At 41.6% G+C, this 24,994-nt stretch overlaps 1 protein-coding gene across 4 annotated transcripts in view; it reads right to left on the bottom strand.

The window, feature by feature from the left end:
* The window catches only part of dcc (DCC netrin 1 receptor), a 356,620-nt gene that overhangs the window by 192,018 nt on the left and 139,608 nt on the right, over window positions 1–24,994 (bottom strand). For all 4 annotated transcript variants that reach the window (XM_084934587.1, XM_084934589.1, XM_084934590.1 and 1 more), the window contains 2 exons: window positions 5,392–5,546; window positions 4,000–4,120 (listed from right to left, as the gene is read on the bottom strand). In XM_084934587.1, the coding sequence (XP_084790713.1) occupies window positions 4,000–4,120; window positions 5,392–5,546 (276 nt within the window). The remainder of the gene's footprint in view (window positions 1–3,999; window positions 4,121–5,391; window positions 5,547–24,994) is intronic.

Below are 24,994 nucleotides of genomic sequence, written 5' to 3'. Positions count from 1 at the left end.
CAGGCCTCTGGTAGAGGACCCGAGCTTGAAGGATAAACCGCCCGTAGGGGCGAGATGGGTTTTTTTTTTTTTTTTTTAAGGGTCTATCTATATATTATAGAGAGTACACCTTGGCTGGTTCTGTGGAGAACAGCTGGTTTATTCTCCTGCCTTCTATCTCTCTGGTGTACCTCCTCAAGCGGTTGGCCAAGGCTGTGAGTCGTTGCTTGGCAGTTTCCAAGGCCTCATGTATGGACAGCTTCCTGTACTTCTTAGGCACCTTCCTCATCGTGCCTTTCTGCAACTCTGATAGTTGGCTAACCTCCCTCCGTGCTACCTTGATCTTAGCCTCTAGCCTCCTTCTCCATGGAGGGTACTGCCCCTTGTGGCTGTTCAACTTGTAGCCAAGCATCTCACTGATCACTGCTGCCGTATTGTAGATCAGCTTGTTAGTGTCGGTAATCGTGGCTGTAGGTATCGTCCGTAGTGCTGCATTAACATCATCTAGCAGACCTTCTGAGGGTACTTCACGTAATCTTGGTAACCGGCTACGGAGGGTCCAGGTTTCAAGCTTGGCCATGATCCTATCTTTCAGGTCAGTTCCTCTCGCACTCAACGATCCTTCTCCTATCGCACTTGGTACCCAATCTCGGGTGGGGGTGATGATATCTCCCTCCTGACCTGGCGTCCTGGCTCCCCCTTGCCGTAGCATTTTTTATGTTGTACCTCGTCAATCTCTAGCTGTGAGAGCAGTCCCTTCTTTCGAATGTTGGAACACTGAACTACTAGTTGTTTTGCTGTCATTGTGGATGTTGGGTATCGAAGAATCCATAGGTCCCTCATCCTATTCATGTAACCCCTTCCGCCAGGGTTACTTGCGTAGTAGCATTCCAACAACGCCCTGTTTTTGTCTCTTGCCCACCGATGCCTTCTTCTTCCAGTAGCCCACTTCTCGTCAGGGTGCCCTGGTTCCTAAACACCTGACGCGGACCTTGTTGATCCGGGCGACGTCCAAGCCGGTATGCCTTCATATTTATCTGTCTCGCTCAGCTGCTATATATATATATATATATATATATATATATATATATATATATATATATATATATATACATATATGTACACACATATATGTGTGTGTGTGTGTGTGCTGATGTTCATGTTATAATAGGCTATATATATTTTTGTAATCAGGGTTCTTTTTAAAAATATTTTCTTGCTGTCATTTCACAATAAAGCCTGGCGATGCTGACTTGCTTCACTGCAAGGCTTTTAATATAAAACAGATGAAGAAAGCCTGGAGTTCGTGTTGACAACAAAAAGCAGCTGTGGTGAGTTAAGTTTAAATGATAACAGAAGACACGCAGCCCATTTCCAATTAAAGCCCGGTTGTCTGTGCAGTAAATAAAGCTGTGCGCTCCTCTGTGACTTGGAGACTAAAAATGCAATCTAAAAATAAAAAAAGATGATTATTTGCTGCTGGCAGCACATTTGTTCCACTCACATCACATGACTTCAGCTGAAGACTGCAGGCTGCAGACTGTGACCAGTAGCCTGCATCAGCTGTTTACACGAGCGCACATATCCGAGCTCCTGTAACAATTATCTCGCAACGAGCTTAGCTTCTCTAAAACATCTAGGTTTCAAATAAACAGATACTACACAGTCCAGGATCACAACCAGGATAATTCAGAGTGGTTATAGCCATACACATACACAAACGCACACATCCACACGTGCACACAGCTGCTGGTCCATTTAGATGCAAAATGATTCTATTGTGCTGACTCAGGTGTTCTGCAGAGTGGCTGAGCTGTTCACATCTCCCTATAACTGTGCATGTGTGTGAGTCTGTGGGTGTGTCAGATGGTAGCTTATGTCGCTCCACATGACTAACTGGATTTCAACACCAACACAAACAACAACACAACAAATAATGGCTTTGCCAAAATGGGCCAGCTCCTGCTGTTCTCTCAGCTGTGACTGTGATGTGATTACTGACAAAACCAAATGTAAGAACAGGCCACATCCACCGGGGACAGGGCCAAAGGATCGTTGCTTGATTTTAGGGCTCGAGCAGACCGCCCTGAAAGGGCCAGCCCTCTGTATGGTAAATAAAGTCTAATAAATGTGTATCCAGCATCAGTTAGGGTGGGGCAGCTAAAAAATGAAAGGTGGAAAACTTGGGATGATCCAGTGGTTTGAGCGGTTTACCAGTAGGCTGCTGATTTGGGTCAGGTGGTCTTTGATATAGATTTTGTTTTGTGTTTTCAGTGTTTTCACACCTGCTGCATTTAATCTATTTAAATTGAACTCTGGTTCTTTCTGAACTGAGTATTTTCACTCCTATTTCAGCCTATTTATAGAAGAAATGACTGGGTTTGAATCAGAGTGAACACAGAAACTGTTCCAATGGTCATCAAACCACATCTGTATTGATATACACCAAGATGTCATGCAGCCCTAAAAGGATTTGTGTCTCCTCCCGAGAATGAATCAGGAGTCTTTCACTTGTCTAAACCTCTATAATACGAACAGTGGAGAAAGTTTAAAAGACTGACTTGAACTGAAACATGAGCTCCTCAGGAAAGGCCCATTTTCCCATAGACTTCCATAGGACCATTGGAACCTCTCCAATGGCTTCACTTTTCAGAGCTAGAAAGTATGTTCATATTTTATACTGTCTTTATGTAGGGGTGGGCAATTAATTTTCCCAATGGGATACATGAGAACCTGGAACTGTTGTTAAGCTTATGAAGAGATACAATTAATATCGAGTAGAATCGAGTTCAGTTTATTGTTGCGCCTCTCCAAAACAGTTCCAGTTTCTCATGTGGCCTCCTGAGAAAATTAATTGTCCATCTCTGGTCTGTAGCTATAACCAATCTCCTCTGGGAAGCAAGATGAAAATAATTATTGGCTAGAGTTAATATCCAATAAACAAAATGTAATGTCTTTAGACTGCTCATTCAAGGCTGCCCTTCTATAAACTAACACAAGAATATTACAGATACAATTTAACATTACAATGTGCATCTAATTAAACTGTTAATACACATTAGCACTCTCACTCTCAACACCCTACAGCCATTCAGAAAAAAAACAAAATCAACAAATTTAACAGCAAACACAGCAAACACATGCTAATTACCTACTGTTACATTAAATGTGTAGACAAAGAAAGAAATAGGAGGAGCATCACTGTATGCATTACCAACACAAAAGCAGCTAAAAGAGCTACAACAAGCCCTGATTTAATAGCTGCACACGCTCTACCTGTATCCAGCTTCTTTATACACCCTAACAGAACAGATACATCTTTGTAGGGTACCTCTGATCACACTGAGAGGGTCTGTATTAATGTATAATGGACTGAACCCAGAGCTTAAACGGACCTAGCTCACACATTTAAAAAACCTGATATACATGGATGAACATGACTGATGTCGTGCAGGGTGTTTAAGTCATCTTGTTCTTTTTAGCAAAGTTAGCATAATTCATAGAGCTAAAATAAATCCATCAATAGGAAATATTTAACGTGGAAAAAATGTACCCATAAAGCAGACTGCAGCGAAACCGTTGGGCTTCAGAATATGAATTTCAGAATATTTGTCATTGCAAAATTACTGTAAGTCAACAAAAAGATTATTAATGCTTATTTACATATAAATATATATATTAATATTACTTTAACCAGGACTTCTGGTCAGGACTTTAGACCATTCCTCTGTAAACCCTAATAATGTTATAATTTATAATTATTGCTTCCCTCACATATAATTACAACTTAAATAACTCTAATCAGCGACATCTGCCAGTTAATTAGATAGACCACCACCACACGGGGACAGAAATATGAACAAAAGTTTGAAACTGAAGAGGTAATGATAGAAATGAGGATGGCAGGTGATGACAGCTGGATGTTTAGGTTGTAACCAGCAGAGGGATATGACATGTGTAAGCTGTGTGTGTGTGTGTGTGTGTGTGCGTGTGTGTGTGTGTGTGTGTGTGTGTGCCTACCTGGCTCTCGGAGCAGCAGCTGAGCCATCGCCTGAGAGCTGCCAGCAGAGTTCTCCGCGATGCACTGATAAAATCCTTCATCTGATTTCACCAAGCCCAAAATCTGCAGGTTACTGCCGTCCTAAGACACAAGAAAGACAACAACATGTCAGAAAATTAAGAGTCTGGCTAAGAGCTTTGTACAAGTGAAAAATATGTCAGTTACACCAAATCAAAAAGTGTGCATGAACAAAAATGTCTGCAGCAGAATATGTTGGATGACCCAGATTATTGGATTATTCAATTACAAGAGTCCATATTCTAGCTCTCTCTCTAATGCTCTCTCTAATTCTCAAATTCATTGATTTCACAGTTCCCTGCGGTTCTGTTATAACTGCATAATTTTTCACATTAAAAACATATACGGGAAAAAATGGTGTGTCTGTGCTGCTTTATTTATTTGTGTTTTTTTTAAAGATTCTGTTTATGTTTATTAAAATGCTTCTTTACTGGAAAATGGAATCACATGCATGAAGGCAAGGTGAAGACAAACCCAGCATCGGAATAAAGTGACTTTGAGTGTGGTGTGGTTGTTAGTGCCAGGTGGGCTGGTCTGAGTATTTTAGAAACTGCTGATCTGCTGGGATTCTTTCACACGCCCGTCTCTAGGGTTTATGGCATAGTCTGAAAAAGAGAAAATATCCAGCGAGCTGCAGATCTCTGGGCAAAAATGCCTTGCTGACTGAAGTCAGAGCACCACAGCAAAACCCATCATCTGAAGGTTGCTTCCAGCAGGCCAACACACCATGTCAGAATGCTCAAATCATTTCAAACTGGTTTCTTGATCATGACAGTGAGTTCTGTACTCAAACGATCTCCACAGTCACCAGATCTCAATCCAATACAGGAAGTGGTGGCATGAGAAACTTGCTTCATGGATGTGCAGTTGACAAATCTGCAGGAACTAGGTGATGCTGTCATGCTAATATGGACCAAAACCTCTGTTTCTAGCACCTTGGTAAATCTAAGAGACCAAAAATTTAAGCTTTTCTTAAGGCAAAAAACAGTACTGACAATATGTACCTAGTAAACTTGGAATACATGTGTATTACAGTTACAGTCTGTTTGCCCTTTTTTCAGATGGGTATTTTACACACACAGTAACTACTGTAGGCTGGAAGCTATTGAATTAATACTGGTGAAAAGATAAAAGAGTTATAACGTGCAGTAACAGGTGACGCGTGTAAGGCTATGGTCTAAAATGTGAAACACAGGCTACTTTTTAACACTTTTTTATTTGCTACAGAACTCCATATGTGGTATTTCATAGCTGAGGTGGCCTTAGTTTACCTCTGTAGGTGTGTCCACATTTTTCACAAGGACTGTATGTGTATACTTTTCTGAGTGACTCACCACTATCTGGAAGTAGTCACTCGGGATGACTTCCTCCCCGTTCTTCATCCAGCGGACGGTCGGCGGCGGGTTTCCTGTCACAGCACACTCCAGCTCGATGTCGGTTGACTCATAGGCGTACGTGTTGGTCGGGTAGTTGAGGAACTGAGGAGGCACTGCAGAAACATAGAGTGAAAACAGCACATATAAACACCTCTTCCTGCATGCTGGAGCATCTCTGCATCAATGCTACTGCTGCTCAGTCCGAGTGTTCACACACCTTTACTTAGTTGCCTTTTGGGATTATGTTTCACATTAACAAGTTTCTATAACAGCCTCAGTTAATTACTGACTAATTAACAGAAATATAACCTGAGCCATCAGCTTATTAGTAAAGCCCTAAATGTGTTTGATCTCATTAGCCTCAGTGGATCATCACACATTCATCTGCTCACAGACAGCTGCTGATTAACTTAACATTTTCAGGTGTTATTTGGAGGATGGCTGCAATTCTTGAGGCTTAGCTAAGTGAACACAGCAGCAGATTAATCTGGTAAATTCTTAGTTTCAAATCAAACAACAGAAAACATAGCAACTAGTTAACATAGTGAAGGAGTCAGAAACAAACATTACGTGTTTCAGTACTTCCAACAAACAGACGCGAGCATTACTACATGAATCAATATTGCGTTGAGAAAATCAATTAGAACTTTTCCTGCATTAATGTGACATTAGCATGACCCTGGGGTCAGGTTAGCTGGAATTCTTTCCTGGGTTTTTTGTGGTTTTCCTTCTCCAAAACAAAGACCAAAAGCTATTATAACAAGAAATATGGCTATAGGAATCAGACAGAGTACCCGAAGCTAGCAAAAACACAGTAAACAGTCTATAGAGGCGCTAAACTCATATACTGAGAGACTGGGAGTCACTGCCAATCGTTTAACACCACAACTTAACCCTTTTAATCGTATCAGTGGTCTGGATTCTGTGGGAGAGGTTCAAGCCATTAAGATGCAAAGTGACTGAAGCAGCTGACAGACCGAGCAGCGTTCAGGTATGAGGTCATAGCGAACTGTCTTCAGCTCACTCGATTGTAAACAGGTTTGAAGGCAGGCGAAGCGGCTGCCATGTTCCAGCTCTGTTGTCGTCTTTGAACACGCGTCAGTAGCTCATGACTGAGAACGGAGATGTGAGACAGAAGCCATTTTGAGCCTCAGCAGAGAGGAGGAAGCCTGAAGGGCCTCGTGTAGCACCGAGCGCCACGCTGACGCTGTCAGTGCTGCGAGACTACAAACACTGCGTGTCAGCAAACACACACACGGGAATGTCCTGTAACTGTCACCAGACTCACAGATATACATGATGCCACAGTATGTAAGAGCTGTTAAATGTAAAAACACAAAGAATATGGTGAAGAGCCAAGAGAGACAAAAAGACAGAAGCATGCCTTGGAAACCAGGAGACAAAAAGTAATCATTCTAACTGGCATGCCATCAAAAACATTTTTTTTTTTTTTTTTTTGCAAAAAGTCATTTTTGCTTTGTTCCCAAGCTTAGACTTGTGGTTAGAAATATAGTTTTGCTGAATTAAACCTAAAAGGTTATAAGGTAAGCAGCTGGCTGGTGCATCCTTTGTTGGCACACATTTTATTTTAAAGTAAACATGTTTATTTCTGCTGTAAGTTTGGACATTTTAACATGGGAGTCTATGGATATTGACTCACTTCTGGAAGCGGCCTCAAGTGGCCATTAGTGGAACTGCAACTTGAATAAAAAAAGAATAAAAAAATAAAATTGTGAGAAGAAGAGTTGGAAATCAAGAAAAAGAAAATAAAAGGTGAGAATGAATAGAGGGAAGTAAAAAAAAAGACTAAAGGTTGAATGAACAAAGCAAGAGAACAGAAAAGGAAGAAAGTTAGCAGAGGTAGAGCTCTGTATGTGCCTCCGATAGACACATCATTATCTGGAGGTGTAACTTTATCACTGCAGTAATGCTCTAATTAAGAGGTAACGATTTCCTTTAAAGTGTGAGCGGCTGCCTCTTCACCACACCGACAAACTACACACTCAGGTACATACGACACAGATCACAACACGGCTTCCAAGAATTAGTCTAAGTAACTAAACACAGGAGACACAGGAGAACACGTCTAAAGCAATCAGCTTCCTCTTCAGTTCAGTGCTGAGGTCACAGTTCAAGTGGGTTTAGCAGCTCCAGAGAAACTTTGTATTACAGCGAGTGATAGAACACACAACTTTTTATTTGCAAATACAAAGTTAATTGAGTTTTTAAGACCACAATATCCTGCTTACTCCATCTTAAGGATAACAAGTTTGCTCTGGTTTTGTCAGCTGTGCCTGTCAGAGCTTGTGTCTAATTACCCAGTACTATTGTTTAACCTGGGTCTGAATGAATTTCAGAGGTATGAATTGTTTCAGCTGCACTAGTTAAGTCATAACATGTCACTTCATGAGAATGTTTAGCCAATTAGAGAGAATTCTTCATTAGACAGTCTTGATTAACATTTTGTCTGACAAAGTGAAAAAATAACAGTTAATGTAAGACCCAGAGTTATTCGTTTATGATCAGTTTTCTAATATTTTGTTTGTTTTTTTTGCATTTACGTTCTTTAAAAAAATCAGTTTAGTTTCAGTTGGTTTGTTGAGTTGTTTTATTGCTCAAAATCATTTAGTTTGTGATATTGTTGAGAAGTTCAATATCAAAATACAACAGTACAAATACATTTTAACACACAGACAAACTCAAGATATTAACTATATTTTTTATTTCAGTTAGTTTTGCAGGGTGCACCCTGCCTCTCGCTCTCGCCTTTGTTTTTTTTTTTTACTTTTACTTTTTAATGACAGCATTGGTTAGATCTCAGCAATCATCATTGCGGGATATTTATGCCTGTGTAGTGTTATGTGCTTGGGTACCATAATATTCACCTGCAAACAGTTAATATTTGTACATGTAAAACAAACAAACAAACAAAACACTCCACACTGGATATTATTTTTAAGTTCACATTCCCCAGTGGAGATCAGAAAACAATTCAAATATTCAGCAACATAGAAAGTGAAATGTGTAAACAGTATTTTATGGCTAATGCCTTACCCGGTGTTGTGATTTGACCTTCAGAATAAGTCGATCTTCACTTTCCCCTCTACCCCCAACTAGTTATGGCAGATGGCTGCCCCCTCCCCTGTCCATAAATGGCTCCTCATAACGAGTATAAAAGATAGGTGTAGCCAACACAACATCGCTGGTTGGTTGGTGAAGTCTTATTTTGAGGCTTTTAGCTGAACATGGTGATTGACAAGTCATTAGCCAATGAACATACCCTGGATAATCTTTCTTTCTGAATTTAATAATGACCATAATTTACAAAATGGCCTTCATGTTTAATTCATTTTGACCTGAAACTAGTGGTTGAGCCCTTAATAATCAGAAGTGTTTACTGAGGTCACAGAGAGAGCAAACTGAAGGCTGTTTTCCAGAAGCTACATCTATTCCTTACAATGTCTATGACTCCGTCAGAAATCTATTCTTATTAAATTATTCCTACCCACCACATCTGAATTTTTGCTTATGGTGAATGTCAGGTCGTTGGGTTTTCAGTAAAATAATGTAGGGTCTTTTCCTTACGATATAAGACATTTGTTTAGAGATATATCTTGTTTAATACTCTTCCAACCAACGCATGTCCTGTGTCTGCAATTTACCTGCTATGACATTGTATACTTTAGTTATATTTACTAAGCAACATATATATAAAAGTTTCAGTCAAAACTAAAATATTTGTAAAAATATTAATATAACTAAGAACTAAAACATACAGAAGTGCTCACAAATCCAGAGTCCATAAAGGCTAAAAATACAAGACCAGCATTGTTATAGTCTATTAGGTAAAATGCAGTTTGTGTCTCTGTCTTGTATTGTGTTGTGTTGTTAGTATCAATCGATCAGCACAGCTGAGTCTCCAGAGTGTTTCCCATCATTACCTTACCTCCCACATGACATGCAAACAGCATCAGCTCTGGTTAGCCAATTATTTTTTTAAATGGTGTAAAAAAAATCCCAGATGGGCACATCCATTTGATTGGATAAACAAAGCTAGGACACGTGGAACTATTCAAAGTTTTGAAAACTGACTTCACTCTGGAAGACTTCTTTCAAAATTAGCCTTAAATCCATTTTATTCTGAAGGTTGACTCTATAGTTTTGTAAGAGGAAGTGAAGAACAAGTAGTGGAAATGATCGAGTCAGTGGGATTAAGGAGGTCCTTGAAGTATTCCTTCCAACGCCTGACAATTTTCTCAGTCGAAGTCAGCAGCGCTCCGCCAGCAATATACACAGTGCAGGTAAAACACCGCTTACCCCTCCTGAGACGCCTGACGGTTTGCCAGAATCTCTTCGAGGCAGTCCGAAAGTCTTTTTCCATGGCCTCTCCAAACTCCTCCCACACCCGAGTTTTTGCTTCAGCCACTGCCCGAGCCGCATTCCGCTTGGCCTGTCAATACCTGTCGGCTGCCTCCGGAGTCCCACAGGCTAACCAAGCCCGATAGGACTCCTTCTTCAGCCTGGTGGCTCCACCATTTGGTTCGGGGATTACCACCACGGCAGGCACCAACCACCTTGCGGCCGCAGCTCAATGCAGCAGCTTCGGCAATGGAGATGCTGAACATGGTCCATTCGGACTCAATGTCCCCAGTCTCCCTTGAAATGCTGTTGAAGCTCTGGGTGTGCGTTGAAGATCTCGCGGACTCCGGCCTCTGCTAGACGTTGCCAGCACACCCTCACTACGTGTTTAGGTACACCGGGTCTGTCCAGCATCCTCCCCCGCCACCTGATCCAACTCACCACCAGGTGGTGATCAGTTGACAGCGCAGCCCCTCTCTTTACCCGAGTGTCCAGAACATATGGTCGCAGGTCTGGTGATACGATAACAAAATTGATTATCGACCTGCGGCCTAGAGCTTCCTGGTGCCACGTGCACTTATGGACACTCTTATGTTTGAATAAGGTGTTCGTTATGGCCAAACTGTGATTTGCACAGAAGTCCAATAATAAAACACCGCTCGGGTTCAGATCAGGGAGGCCGTTCCTCCCAATCACGCCCCTCCAAGTCTCGCTGTTGTTACCCACGTGAGCATTGAAGTCTCCCAGTGGGACAACAGAGTCTCCAGGTGGAGAACCTTCCAGCACCCCACCCAGGGACTCTAAGAAGGCTGGGTATTCTGAACTGCCACTCGGCGCATAAGTGCAGATGGCAGTCAGGACCCATTCCCCGACCCTAAGGCGCAGGGAACAAACCCTCTCATCCACCGGGAAGAACCCCAACATACCGGCAGCAAGCCGAGGGGATATTAGAATACCCACCCCAGCCCGCCGCCTCTCACCAGGGGCAACTCCAGACTGAGACAGAGTCCAGCCCCTCTCCAGGAGACTGGTTCCAGAGCTCAAGCCATGCGTAGAGGTGAGCCCGACTATATCTAGCCGGTACCTCTCAACCTCATGCAGTAACTCAGGCTCCTTCCCCACCAGAGAGGTGACATTCCATGTCCCAATTGCCAGTCTTGGTAGCCGGGGATCAGTCCGCCAGGGCCTCCGCTCCTGGCCACCGCCCAGCACACAATGCACCCCACCCCTACGGCGCCTCCTGTGGGTGGTGGGCCTGCGGGAGGATGGGCCCATGTCCCCTTTTCGGGCTGTTCCCGGCTGGGCCCCATGGACTAAGGCCTGGCCACCAGATGTTCGCCCTCGGGCACCCTCCCCTGGCCTGGCTCCAGGGCGAGGCCCCGGTAACCCTATCCCGGGAAGGGTAAACTGTTCCCTCGATGTTTTCCTCATAAGGGTCTTCTGAATTGCTCTTTGTCTGGTCCCTCACCAGGACCAATTTGCCATGGGAGACCCATGGCTATGTTGTCTGCGGGCAAAAGCCCGCAGACAACCCTGGGATCCCTGGGGCACACAAACCCCTCCACCATGATAAGGTAGCGATTCACGGAGAGGCAATTAAATATAAATATGAAAAAATATGAAAACAAAAAGAAGATGCACATTCTCTGTCATATGGGGCTGCATGAATAAAGTTTCTGAATCCTTTATCATCCGCAACTGAAAATAGTTGTGGATGATTACTATAGCTTTCTAATGTGACGTTGTTGTCCCTGGCTCTCTTTCTCTGTCTCTTTCCCTCCGGCTCTGTTCCTGTGCTACAGCGAATGTAACTACGGCCCCTCCCCCCTCTTCCCAGCGCAAAGCACAAGGCTCGCGTGCGGAGTGAAGCGAAAAAAAAGTGCGAGAGAGGGTGAGAGAAAGGAAAAAAAACCCATGGCTCGCGTCATTCACTTCAAAGAGTTGGCTCTAAGAGCCGTTTCATTCGCGACCGACACATCACTAACTCAGAATATGCAACAGGATTCCCACCTTTTACATGCAATCCCATTTTGTAAATACCGACAGTCCTTTTTTTAAATGCAAACACCAAATGTGGTAAATTTGTCCCTAAAATAGCAGGATGCAAACTTCAGTTTAACCTTCAGGCTGTTTTCGCCAGAAGCTACTTGTGTTTCTGCCAATGAGGCCGAAACACAGCTACTTTTGTTTGCTCCCTCATTGTGGAGGGATCCACATTTTTAATTTGGCACAGTATTTTTTTTTCTCCCTGGGGATGAGTTTGTGTCTTCTCCTGTGCTCAAAGTGGAGATCTCCTGTGTATAAGGCAAATGTCTTAACAACTACACCGTGAAGGCACACTCTTTAGATAATGATATTTTCCGTTCAGGGTTGTAGGATAACAGCATGTTCTTCTATTTTTGACCCCTTGAGAACACCATACGTTACATGTACAAAATATAGGGGGACACGTAAGATTGTACCTGACAAGCTCAATGATTCTCAGGTGTGTTTTCATGTGTTTGGTGTCTGCTTGTAGTGTCTTCGTTCAGAAAAGACAAAAAAATATATAAAAAGTTTTCCTTAAACAAACTAAGAAAAAAAAGAATCGACTAAAGAATAAATGTTGTCCGTTTCTTCCTCTTCAGCAATCTCCCTCGTTACAGTCGAAGCTCACTGGCTGATTACCCAGCAGCCTTTGTTCTGTTTGGGGAAGTCCCTGAGCGTCCATCGATTGTTTAGATGCTGCAAGTTTAGCACTGATTATCTGGTCATCTAAGGAGAGGTTTATACAAAAGTGTGTGTGCACTTCCTGGCACCTATTTTTCCTTTTTTTTTCATTCTTTTAATAATGCAAACAACAGCAGGCAGGGCGGTGTATTAATGTGATTTCCTGCTGGAGGAGCGGTCATTCATATGGTAATGGAATGCATCAACAACTAGCTGACCCTCTCCCACCCCAGCCAGACACAACAAGTCTGACTCCACCTCGTCTGGGTAAACATGGATTATCATTTCCCATCATATCATAGAGAAAAGTTAATGCAAAGCCACAAAACAAAGAGAATCTGAAACAATACAACTGTTATGTGCTGTTGTGATCTTTTTATCATCTGCCTCATACACAGCATCAGCGATGCTGTCCCTCCATAGCTGCACCTGATAACTTCCACTCAGCATTCAAATGGAAATCGGCACCATCATTCATTTCAGTGAACATCTGCTGTGTGTGTGTGTGCTATCATCATGATAGCATCCAGTGAAGGGCACTCACACGCACACACACACACACACACACACAGTTGAATTCTGAGCAGACACTCGTTAGCAGGCTCTTTCAATCTGCACTTAACTACCAATTATTAGTCATTAAGTTTATCCATGGAGGCTCAAACACCCCCCCACACACCTTATCATCCACTCTGCGCCCATGATGCCTCAAAGAGTTAATGGGCTGTAAAGCCACTATCATTGAAGAGTGAAGGGCTAACATGGCTGCTGCTGGATGCTGAGCCCATTTTGCATATCATTTTCATCCACCACTGCTGACCTTAATTTTAAGTGATGTAAATGTATTGTCCATAATGTGGGGACATTTAAAGGGAAACTGCAGCAATTTAGTGAAAGACTTCTGTAAAGTTGGGGTGACAGATAAAAAAATACTGACACATCAGCCTCTGCAGTAGTAGTTTCTAGTGACAGACCGTACAGGAATGCTAGACACAGCCACCATGATGTTACCCACTGGTTAGCGAAGTCCCACTGTAAAACTTCAAGCCTTCACCTTTAGAGAGTTTTGCAGCTGTGAGTGTGGGGTGGATGTGACTGTGAAACTGAGGAACATGGCACTCATACTGGCTAATGACGAGTCCTTAAGCTTTATTTATGTTCTGTGTTGAATCTATGTACAGGGAACATGGCCTACATCAGGGGCCATGAATTGAATTTTAGCTAAAAATATTTACTCAGTAATTTTATAGTCCATTGATTAGAACAGACAACCTAAGCGGAGTTGCATGCTAGGAAATGTATTACTTGTACTTCCTAATGTTGCACCATTTTATTTGTGCAAATTGCCTGTAACACTGTTAAATTATACAACAATTTTTTTGCAGCAGGTCTGTCATAGATTCAACACAACGATTTTCTAAATTATGTGTAGCAAACCAACGGAAAGAAATTGTGCTCAAAGGTGGAAAGACAGGGTATCACCAGGACTTTGGATTTGAGCAGATCAAGGCCCAAATGGGCCCTGATGGGTGAGTTGGTTGTGTTTGTATATTGAGAATATGCACCCATACTATTATATATATATATATATATATATATATATATATATATATATATATATTCTTAAACATTCTTAAACACATTATTATGTGTGTGTGTGTGTGTGTGTGTGTGTGTGTGTGATGTATAGAGAGAAGCTAGTCCATTGGAAATAAATGTTGAACGATGATATCTGTAAATGACTTTGCCTGTTATATAGCGATCAATCCAGTCAGTCTGTGAGGACTTGAGGTTAATGGGCTCTTTGGTGTTACACTCATAGATACTACAGCACCTATGTTATGTTATGTTACTTTAGTGAGGCTGAATCTCTTTCGGGCTTCTGTCAGCCTAACTGAAGAAAACTGAGTGAGTGTAACCCTTGTGTTGTCCTTGGGCCAAAAATGGTCCCTAGGTGAATGGCAAACAAGTATATAGGAATCCCGAGCATAAATTTAGATGTGTGTTCCCTGGACCTCTGGCTGTAGTTGCTGTCCATGGTGCTGATCATATAATATTAATAATATATTATTTTCAGCCTTACACACTGTTCTCTCAAAAATCTCAAAAAGAAATCTTGTTGTATAGAAGTCATCAGAAACGAGCCCTACTTCTCTCTTGATTTGTGATTTATGCGGAGACTAAGTTGATGCACCATATGAGCAGCATTGGTTTCCCCGTCAGAATCATGCTTCACTCATAATGTCTGATATAAAAGAATTAAGGCTGCAAAGATTTTATTGTGTAACTTAAATAGAATTAAATGACTCATTAGGTGCCAAATAAAGAATACAAGGTGACTAGTTTAATGAATCAAAGGGTTTTCTTCTAGTACTTTCTCATTCACTGCCTGTGTATTCCCTATAACCCTTATTCCTTTCCACCACTGAGGTCCTCGTGACAGGGCCAAGTAATATCTGATCTGAATTTAAAAACAACCTGCTGCTGCTGCCAAAAGTGACATATTCACTTAAAGGAGCAAATCTGGTGGAGTCTTAGAGGAAATTTTTCTCTAACAGGTTGATTAATATCGGTCTCAGTGAATTTACCATTTTGATTATGTAGGAGTAAAAATGTCAGTTTCTATTTGCATTTCAAACCAGATTCTGTCCTTGGGATGGGAACACAAAGATTTACTGCATTTTAAAATCTCCCAAGTGTTATTTAAACAGCTCAAGGTTATTCAGTTTGACCTCACAGCTGTGGAGCCACTTTGGCTGAATTTGGGTGTGATTTTAAGCAGAAATGTAAAAAAATAAAAATAAAATTGGCTTCTGGAAAATTACCCCATTCTGTGTAACTGTAAGCACATGTAATAATTTGAAGAGCAGTGCCATATGTCTATGTATTAGCACAATATTGGATTATTCCTAATGGCACATTGATCCATGTCCATCAGGGAATTGGATTTGTAGATAGATGATGTTTTCAGGTTCTTTCTTACCAATGCTTTACCAGTTTTTTAACTCTAAACCTGTGTCAGCTTTGACAATTACATTCATACTCTTCTGCACCACCCAAGCAAATGTGCTCTGTCTCTGAGGGTGGCAAACGTGATGCCAACAGGTATGGATGTTGTGTTTGTCAAAGCTGAGAAAAGGAGAAAACTCATCAAGAGCATCTTTTTGTCTCTGTGTGCCACTGAAAACAAACAATTTTCAATCAAAATGAGGCACTTTAGGCTTCCATGTCTCAGCAGGGCCAGATTCATTACAACTCCAGCACAAGACTTCTCATTACAGAGACTCTAACCGTTCACACCGAGAGCTGCTGAATCTTCTGTCTGCGCATTCTTAAACAAGTGCTCATTTTTGACAGAATTACTGAGCGAGCACAAAGCAAAGAGGAAAGGTAATCAGTTTGCAAATCAAGATGCACGGCCTGGCATGAATCAATGTGTGAGAGCAGGGCGAGTTCAAAGAGCAGCGAGGGAAACACTTAAACTGGTGTCCATCCACGAGAGCACGCTACAGATACAGTTTCCCATTTATTAGAGGAAACTTCAGTATACTCAGAGGTACACACTCTCTCTGCATACTTTCACCAGTATGCTTAGTGGAAATGTAATGTGCACTCCCACAGGACACTCTATAAAGTAACAGACTACTCTTTAATGGCTGTAACCTTGTAATGCATTGAGTTACTTTCAACTGTTGAACATCCAGGTCACCACTAATCTAGGTACTGTTAGGGGTGGGTTTTGTTTAAGGCACATGCAAATTACATTTTTCATGAAAATTGCTCAGGGTAAGGCTTAAAATTGGTATCATCACTGGACACAAGCTCGATCTTAGAGGGTTACAGGGTTACATACAGGCAAAAACGGGGTTACCTGATCTTAGCCCTAAACGTGTCATCAGTGACTTGGTGGATGTAAAGAGGTTACATGTAACAATAATCAGAATTCATTGTTTACTCTGTTCACCTCTTTAAAACTATTATTATTGTACAGAAATGTGGTCTAAGCAGCTTGAAAGAAAGTGACTGGACTTCATTAGATAAATGCTTTTGAAAATTTTCTAGTTTCAAAGCAGATTTTTTTTTAATCACGTGACACACTTTTATGAGGCCATTTGCAGGATTTGGACTTGTTTTAAGACTACCATCATTCCCTTAGCACAGACATTAGACACCGCTGTCTTACCAGAGACTTTCAAACAAGCCAACAAACCTCCTACATCTGGTTGTTTTTTCCCAGAATTCTCTGGGATGTTAAATTGTGACACCATGTTAGCATTAGACTATTTCTGGCTGTTCATCATACAGATGAAGCCATTAGACTTTTCTGTCACAGAACTGTTTCCTGACAGTTTTTTTAAACGATTTTTTTTAAGTTGCAGGGCTCCACACAAGTGATAGATTTCCCCTTCTTTATTACCCTCTTCACAATCAGTCAGGGCCTTTAATGTGTCGTGTTTTCATAATCTCAGGATCTACCGTGTACGTGTCTTTGAAATCATGTCTCTGACTGAGAGGGTTGTACAATTTAAAGCACTTTGAGACGACTGTTGCTGTTAGGACATTGGTGCTATATAAATAAAACTGAAATGAAACTTTTATTTTTAAATCACTAATATAATAAATTAGCATTTGTTTCATAACTCCCTTGTTGTCTTTTATATGTTCAAGAAATAATGTGTGGCTGTCACAAACCTGAATTTGATCAGCACATTATCTGAGAACTACTGGTATAACGTTGTGAGGTAAAAATGTAAAACACTTTAAAAAAAACTTAGAAAAGATAAAAAAGATAAAAAGATAAAAACTACGTTACATTTATTGGGTTCAGAGATCTCATCGTTCTCATTTTACTAAATCACATTAACTATATTCATGTACACTAAAGTATTCAGTTTTACATTACTCAAGGTTAATGTCACGGCCAGGCGGATCAGCTGCACGCTGATCAGCTCTCTCTCTCTCTCTCTCTCTCTCTCTCTCTCTCTCGCCGGGGCGGAACTCATTGTGGGTTCACGCCCTCGGCCCACGCCCTCAACAGATGAGACACCTGGGTCTCATTAAGACGATCAGCATTTAAACCAGGAGGCGACTGCTGTTCATTGCTGGATCGTTGTCTACGACGCGTTAGTAAAGTCAAGCTACAGCAAGTCTAGTTAAGAGTATTTTCCTTTGTGTGTCGTACTTAACCCTGTCTCCCTGTCTACAGAGCTTCCTGGATTTTTCCCCGTGTGATTCCCGTGTGGCAGTGTCGGAGTGTGAGCCTGTGATCGTGTGTGTGGATGATCTGAAGAACGCGTGCTTTCCCCCTGGACTTCCCTGGAGACCCCTTCTTCCCTCACTCAGCTGTATATAGCACCCCCCGCACCTTCTTGTATATACACCTGGTGAATTATAAATAAATCCTTCTTGTGAGCATCAGAACCCGAGTCCTGCGCTTGAGTCCTCCTCCAAACCGTAACAGTGAAACTGAAAAGCCTTTAGAGATGTTTTAATGGGTAACTGGGGGAGCAAAGACTCACTATTTAAATAGTGCATCTTTGATCAAAACACAACAGAAATTTCCTTTATGGACTGAATGACAATGAAATGATTTCTGAACACAAAAGTAAAAAACAGAGAGAAGAGAAGGTCAAATATCCAGGGAACAGACAAAAAAATTAACAATGTTCACTTTACAAATCAAACTGGAAGAAGTGGGAACTCTGTGACTCAGATTGGATTGGTTTGGGTGTTTTAAACTGGTGATCTGCATTTTCACCACAGAAAAGTTTCTCAGAATCCACAACACATCCGCCCTTAAAGCCAGATGGCACTACAACAGCAGATGACCACTCTGGGTTCCACTCTGGGTGTCCTGTCAGCCAAGAACACAACTCTGAGACTTCAGTGGGCACAGGCTCACCAGAACTAGACAGTTTAAGATTGAAAAAATGTGGTCTGGTCTGCAGATGGCCAGTCCAAAATTTGGCATTTGCAGCATGAATACATGGATTCAACCTGCCCTGTGTCAACAGTCCAGGCTGCTGCTGTTGGTGTAGTAAATTGTGTAGGGAATGTCGTCTTTCCAATCAATTATGTTTATCACACCATAACTGAGTATATCTGCTGACCACGTGTGTCCAAAATAAATTGTGTCACAAAGCAAAAATCCTCTAAAGTTGGTTTCATAAACATGGAAACTGGTGTAGTGGACTTCAGTGACTTTCACAGTTACCAGATCCTGAATCCTGTAAGACCTTGAGGCTGTTCAAGAGCAGTGTGCTAGCATAAATGTCATAGGATCTCAGAAGAACGTGTCCAACATCTTGTTGCCATTTATGGTTTTGCATGTGGATAGTTGACACTAGATAAACTGAATCTGGCACTACGGTAGTCCCCTTTTTATTGCTTTTGTAGAAGAGTAGAAGAGTGACCTCTTATAAATTAGAGGATACAGTGGCAATTATAAGTCGGCTAATGCTAGCTAGCTTGGTTAGCAAGCTGCATTCATAAAGTACACATATCTGGTAATTAGTGCTACATAACATTCAGTTTTCATGGTAAATGGCCTGTATTTGTATAGCGCTTTACTAGTCCCTAAGGACCCCAAAGCGCTTTACACATCCAGTCACACACTGGTGATGGTAAGCTACATTGTAGCCACAGCCACCCTGGGGCGCACTGACAGAGGCGAGGCTGCCGGACTCTGGCACCACCGGGCCCTCTGACCACCACCAGTAGGCAACGGGTGAAGTGTCTTGCCCAAGGACACAACGACTGAGACTGTCCAAGCCGGGGCTCAAACCGGCAACCTTCCGATTAGAAGGCGAACTCCCTACTCTTGATCCACGATCGCCACTGTACTAGACTTTTTCGATGGTCTCTTAGTACAAAACCCATTGTCTTGTCTTCTAATTTACCATATGAGGTGAATCGTCCAGGTTTTCAATGCGCCCCGCATGTTAGGTCAATGCTTTCTGTTCAATCTGATGGTAGCTGTTTTCTAATGAAGACCTAATAAAATGTTAAATTACCATGGAAATGAGCATGACTGCACAACAAGTCATTTTTTAATACACAAAATCAGTTAAAATACTGCATAAGGCTCAAACAATACAAAACTGTCTAGTAGTCAAGTTCAGTGCCAAACAGACTATGCTGATATCCATTCAAGGCCCTAACAATGGAAACTTTAATACAACTTAAGACGGTGAATTAATTTAAAAAAAAAATTAAATATCGCCCTCTTTTCAATTGTTATCAAGAGGAAATGCAGCAAAGTGGATTTATGTTATATTCATGCTTTTTGCTATAAGGTCAAGCGTTTTAACAGTGAAGTCCAGGGTTATTGACTCACTGTGGTGCCGATCTGTATGGGTCATTAGAGAAATTCCAGTTTTTGGCACGAACGTATTGCCTCCCTTGATGTTACTACAATTTTGAGCACTCAAATCCTTCTCAGACTGATTGTTCTCTGCTGATTGTTCTTTGCTGTCTGAACACAGAAGTGAAAGACAGCTGAGCTTACATGGGATTTCTTCCTCAGATGCAGCTCACAGCAGGAAGACTGACTTCCAGCTGGTTGCCATGGCAGCAGTTTAACAGGCAACAGCGGTGGTCATCATGACGGGATGACACAGTGGATATTTATAAAGTCTAATTAGCTCAGTGTGGCTCTCGCCGTCCAACAGCCCTGACCTAAATCCTGTCAGATCAGTGAAGTCATGTTCCATGCTGAGAGATGCAGCCGGGTCGAAACCTCCGAGGCCGACATCACCTGCCCTTCCCTGCCGGAGCTGTCCGTCCGGACGAACAGGTGAAGCCAGCGTGAAGGTAATCACCTCAGACAAACAAGCAGGAGGGAGGACACTGACAAACTGTGACACTGTAGTAAGGAAAAACCAGACCAGACTGAGAGAGAGCAGTGCAAGGTTAAAGGTCAAACAAGCCGCTGTGTGTAGAAACTATCTGCAGCGTAGAGAATGAGTGTCTAGGCATCATATCGTCTTAAAGGACAGACTAGAAGGACAGACTGTGCTAAAAGTAAAGAATCAGAATAACCTTCAGTTCTTAAATCACCTCAAAGCAGTAGAATTTTATATAACAAAAACCAACAGACACACAGATGGCAGGAATAAAGACGGCAAACAAGAACGAAATAGGCACTGATCCGACTGGTGAAAAGGAACTGGGAATCTCCCAACATTCATCACAAACATCCAAACAATCTGCAGCATTAACAGATGGTAAAAACGAACAGATGTCTCCAACTGATCACCTCCTGCATTTTACTTTCATTTGTCTTATGGACGAGCTGAAGAAGATATTCCTCCACAAGAGTGACATTTTATAATCAGCTCTGAAATTTCAGCTCAAAGAGAGCCTGATGGGTATAAAACATGAGGCAGGTTAGTTCCCTTCGGGGTCAGCCCTAGGGAAAAGTCACACAAAGTCCTTTTTCTTTCCCCCACTGCGACTTGATTGAGTTCAAATCCTGGATTACAAAGCTTAAGAGACAAAGGACGGGTCAGGATGATTTGATTTGTTGGCCTCTGCGGACGCATTAAAAACCTGCGATCAGGCAGAAAGAAATGAGCAGCGGCAGTGGCGGTGCGCTGGACAGACTGAGAAGGATTACATGGCCTGAACATACGTGACCAAAGAGCCAGCAGTGCTTTAATCTGTAGAATAATGGATATGGAGGGGAAAGGAGGGGTTATAAAAGAATTAGAGACAGAAGAGAATGATATGTATTGGAATTTTATAGAACTGCTCGGAAAAATCTACAGCAGACATAAATAATGTACACTGGATATGATGGCATTTATGGTGGCTGGTGGTTAGTCTTCAGAAACTTCCTTGTCTGTTCAGGATGAAGTCAAACCCCCAAAAAGTACCAAACACCTCCTGCAGACTTTTGTAATTCCCACACATTCTCATAAGCTTGATTACGTGTCCAGGGTCTTGGAGACAATGCACCTTTGAATTTAAGATATTTTATATGTTTTGCTGTATTTAAAATGCTGTAAGATTTCATAATGTTACTAATGAAGTAAGTAGGGTAAGACTGTTTGACTTTTCTCCAAAGAAACCCCAAAGTGTGTCTTGGACTCCTTCCGCTGTACATATTGTGCGACAGATGTAGAACATAAGACAATAACAGGTTGGTGGAAAGTTTGTGTCCTGGCCCACGGTCAAGATTTTCTGTCTAACCCCATCATTACCAAATAATGTTGTTTTGTCAAACCTTCTGGCATGTGAGTAACCTGCAAGGTGTCTTTCATCACAAGGTCCAGAAAACCAGTTCATAGTATCAATGAGACCAGGGCATTTACTCTCAACTTAGAGGTCAATGTTGCAAACATGCACATTTTTATCCAAACCAAAGTGTTTCAAAGGTCCAAAAAGAAGGTAGCTGATAAACCTGGGTCAGCAGACAATATAGATGTAGTCTGTACAATAAATCAAGAAAAGACATACTGTGAGATGTAAGGTCTGACACCACGGGATGAGAACACCATGTGCTCATTTTAGGCTCATTCACGGTGTTTTGTAATACGATCTGTTTGTCAATTATCACGAGCTCTTAAAGGAAATTGTAAGATGCTAATCCATGTTTTCCCAACCTTATACCTCTCACAAAAGTTTAGCTGAATTTCCTCCTCTAAAAGGTCTCACTTGATTTTCTTGTGTTTGTAGGCAGAATTACTCCAAAAGTCATACACTGAATTACATGAAAATGTTACCAGAGATGAGGCTTTTGGAGTTCATCTGGATCAAAAAATGTTTGGAAGGATTATTTATCAGTTGGAGACATAGAAAGAACTGGAGATATGTTCTGACTATTCCCTAATTAATCAAATCAAATATGGTCTAGAAAAGAAACGCAAAGAAACAAAATGTACCACTGAAACAAAAGCATCAACTGAAGGAAGAAAGCATTGAGGCAAGTAAGAAAATAAGTAAAAAGGCAAGTAAAAAATGTAGCTTCTAGGTCTCTACCTATGTCCTGGATACGAAACCTTTAGTATGACCATACGTTATCCGTGTAGATGCTGACACACTTTTCAACTTAACCCTTGGATGCACAACCTACCAATACCTACACTCAAAAATGACCCCAAATAGAAACAATGCATTTTGCTATAAACTCGGTTGTTATTCTTCAAAATCTTTAAAACGAAGAGTTGTTATATTTTCATATTTGAGGTATTCCTCATAAAACATGTTTGTGACATGAGGCCCTTTGCATATTTATTTATTTTTTCATTAATTTTAAGAAATTGCAGTTTTTGTATCACTTGTATCACTTTTGTATGCTTACTCTGCATATACTGCAGAAGCTGGGTCTTCCCTCTGAAAGGCACAAGTTGTTCATCCACTGTAACACAATCACTAGGGATGAATTTCTGCCTGCAGTTGACCAGGAACAGGCCCCATATGTAGCAGAAAGCTGCCATGTGGTTTGTTTTCAGTCAGTAGGCTCTGGTCCTCTTGTCATCAAAGTGCAAGAAACGGCGAATATCTTTAAATCTTTGAATTGACATAGTGGCCTTGTACAATGGGTTATGCAGAGGACTCCCAAAAAACACACCGACTGGTACATCCCAGTTTTTCTCACTTCCTGCATGAGAGGTCAATCAAATGAAGGCCAGGAGCTAATGTTTGATTACATTTTTCCACTCTTTTCCCCTGTCTATGGCTATGTGCCTCCATGTTTGTGCATGTCAGCACCTCTTCTATTATATTATCAGACATGAACATCTTCCATGCATCTATTGGGGAGACAGTACTAAACCCAGGTGCAAGTCCTGGCCGACTAATTCAGAATATTGTGGCTAGAGCAGTAAGATGGGCTCATTCTGTTAGACTTAATATCCATTTCCTCTTCAGAGGACTCTTCTGTATCTGACTGGCCTTGTTCAGTGGGGGGGACAATAGTCTGTGTCCTCTATATCTTAGATGTCAGATTTTGAGTCAGTGCCTCTGATGGGCTCTTCATCCCATCCATCCGGGATCATTTATAGGGCAAGGTCCACAGGGATCCTAGCTGGCCTCATAGCAGCCATGTTACTTTAAATATTTAAAAAAAAATCAGAAAGGACAATGTTTGAAATGCACAGGAAACTATAAACAGGGCTGCACATAAATGGTCCTCAGGTGCGCATTTGCTGTCAAAATAAAAGATGCATACCAGATAAGAAGTTGGAACGCTCGTTTGCGTACATAAGATGTTCTGGAGGAGGACAGATATTTGTTCAGAACTCTTAAAGATGTCGAAGAAGCAAGCTCCGTAAGCAATTACTTTGGTGTTCCTCCACCGCAAAAGAAGCGTGTATTCTCTGAATTTCCGGGAATACTTTTATTTTGACAGCGAATGCACACTTGCGGACCACTTATGTGCAGCACTGACTATAAATCATGTATGTTACTGTGTAAAAAGTAATTCTTGATCCATCAGAAGTGTAAGTGGGACAGTCAGAGTTGCTAAGAATTAACGTTTCATAGAAGATTCCATAGGAACTGCTTGGGGTCATTTTTAACCCCACTTATGGAAGAGTGGGGTAGTGATACAAAAACTGCATTTTTTTTTAAATTAATGAAAAAATAAATAAAAATGCAAATGGCCTCATGTTACAAACATATTTTATGAGGAATACCTGGAATATGAATATATTACAACTTTTCATTTTAAAGATTTTGAAGAAAAACAACCCATGGGGTCATTTTTGACCCCACGTGTGCATCTAAGGGTTAAAGACTTTAAGTTAAACTTTAACCTCACTTACTTACTGTTTTGTTTATTGCCTATTAGTTTGTTTCAAGCGTTATTCATCCCTCGGCTCCCTCCAACTCCCCATGATACTTCAAATTAAATTGAAGCTATTTTTATGCTAAAAACACTTTCCAGGACACTGTGCTTTCATCCAGCATGCCACAAAGAGACAACTCTAAAATATCTGAGAGCCAGGGGCAGTTCTGGCAGTTTGTCCGTTCTGACAGTGTTCTGGTCTTGGCTGCACTGGCAGACATATTGACACGCTTAAATCCTCCCTCTGTATTAGTGAAGACTTCCCTCTCTACAGGAGCCCCGTGACCCCGCCCCCTCTATCGCTCCGCTCTTTCTTTCATGTCTTTCATGTCTTCCAGTCTCTTTAGGCAAGCGGCGGCGGGGCCGGCCGGCGGCTCAGTGGGGGAGTTTGGCAGCTTGTTAAATGTTTTCTAAAACACCCACAGTAATTCACAGAGCCGGTAATTAATCAGGAGAGGAACCCCGCAGGCCACAACCAGGAGGGTGTGTGTGTGTGTTAGTGTGTGTTTGCTATCCTTCTTCTTTTTTTTTAACAGAGAGACTTAATGATTCTACAGCAAAGAGAGACAATCACCGCAGACCACAGAGACTAAACCAATCGCAGTTTTGCTGCTGTGAATTAGTTTTTGTGTGTGCGTGTGCAGTTAGTGGTTTAGCCATGTTTGTGTGCCCGTGTGCATGTGACTGCAGTGAATCTGTAGC

Source organism: Perissodus microlepis, chromosome 7 (genome assembly GCF_051167445.1).
Source record: "Perissodus microlepis isolate ML-2025 ecotype Zambia chromosome 7, ASM5116744v1, whole genome shotgun sequence".
Taxonomy (NCBI): Eukaryota; Metazoa; Chordata; class Actinopteri; order Cichliformes; family Cichlidae; genus Perissodus; species Perissodus microlepis.
Note: the sequence above shows the minus strand (reverse complement) of the source record. Positions and strands in the feature narration are given on the sequence as shown.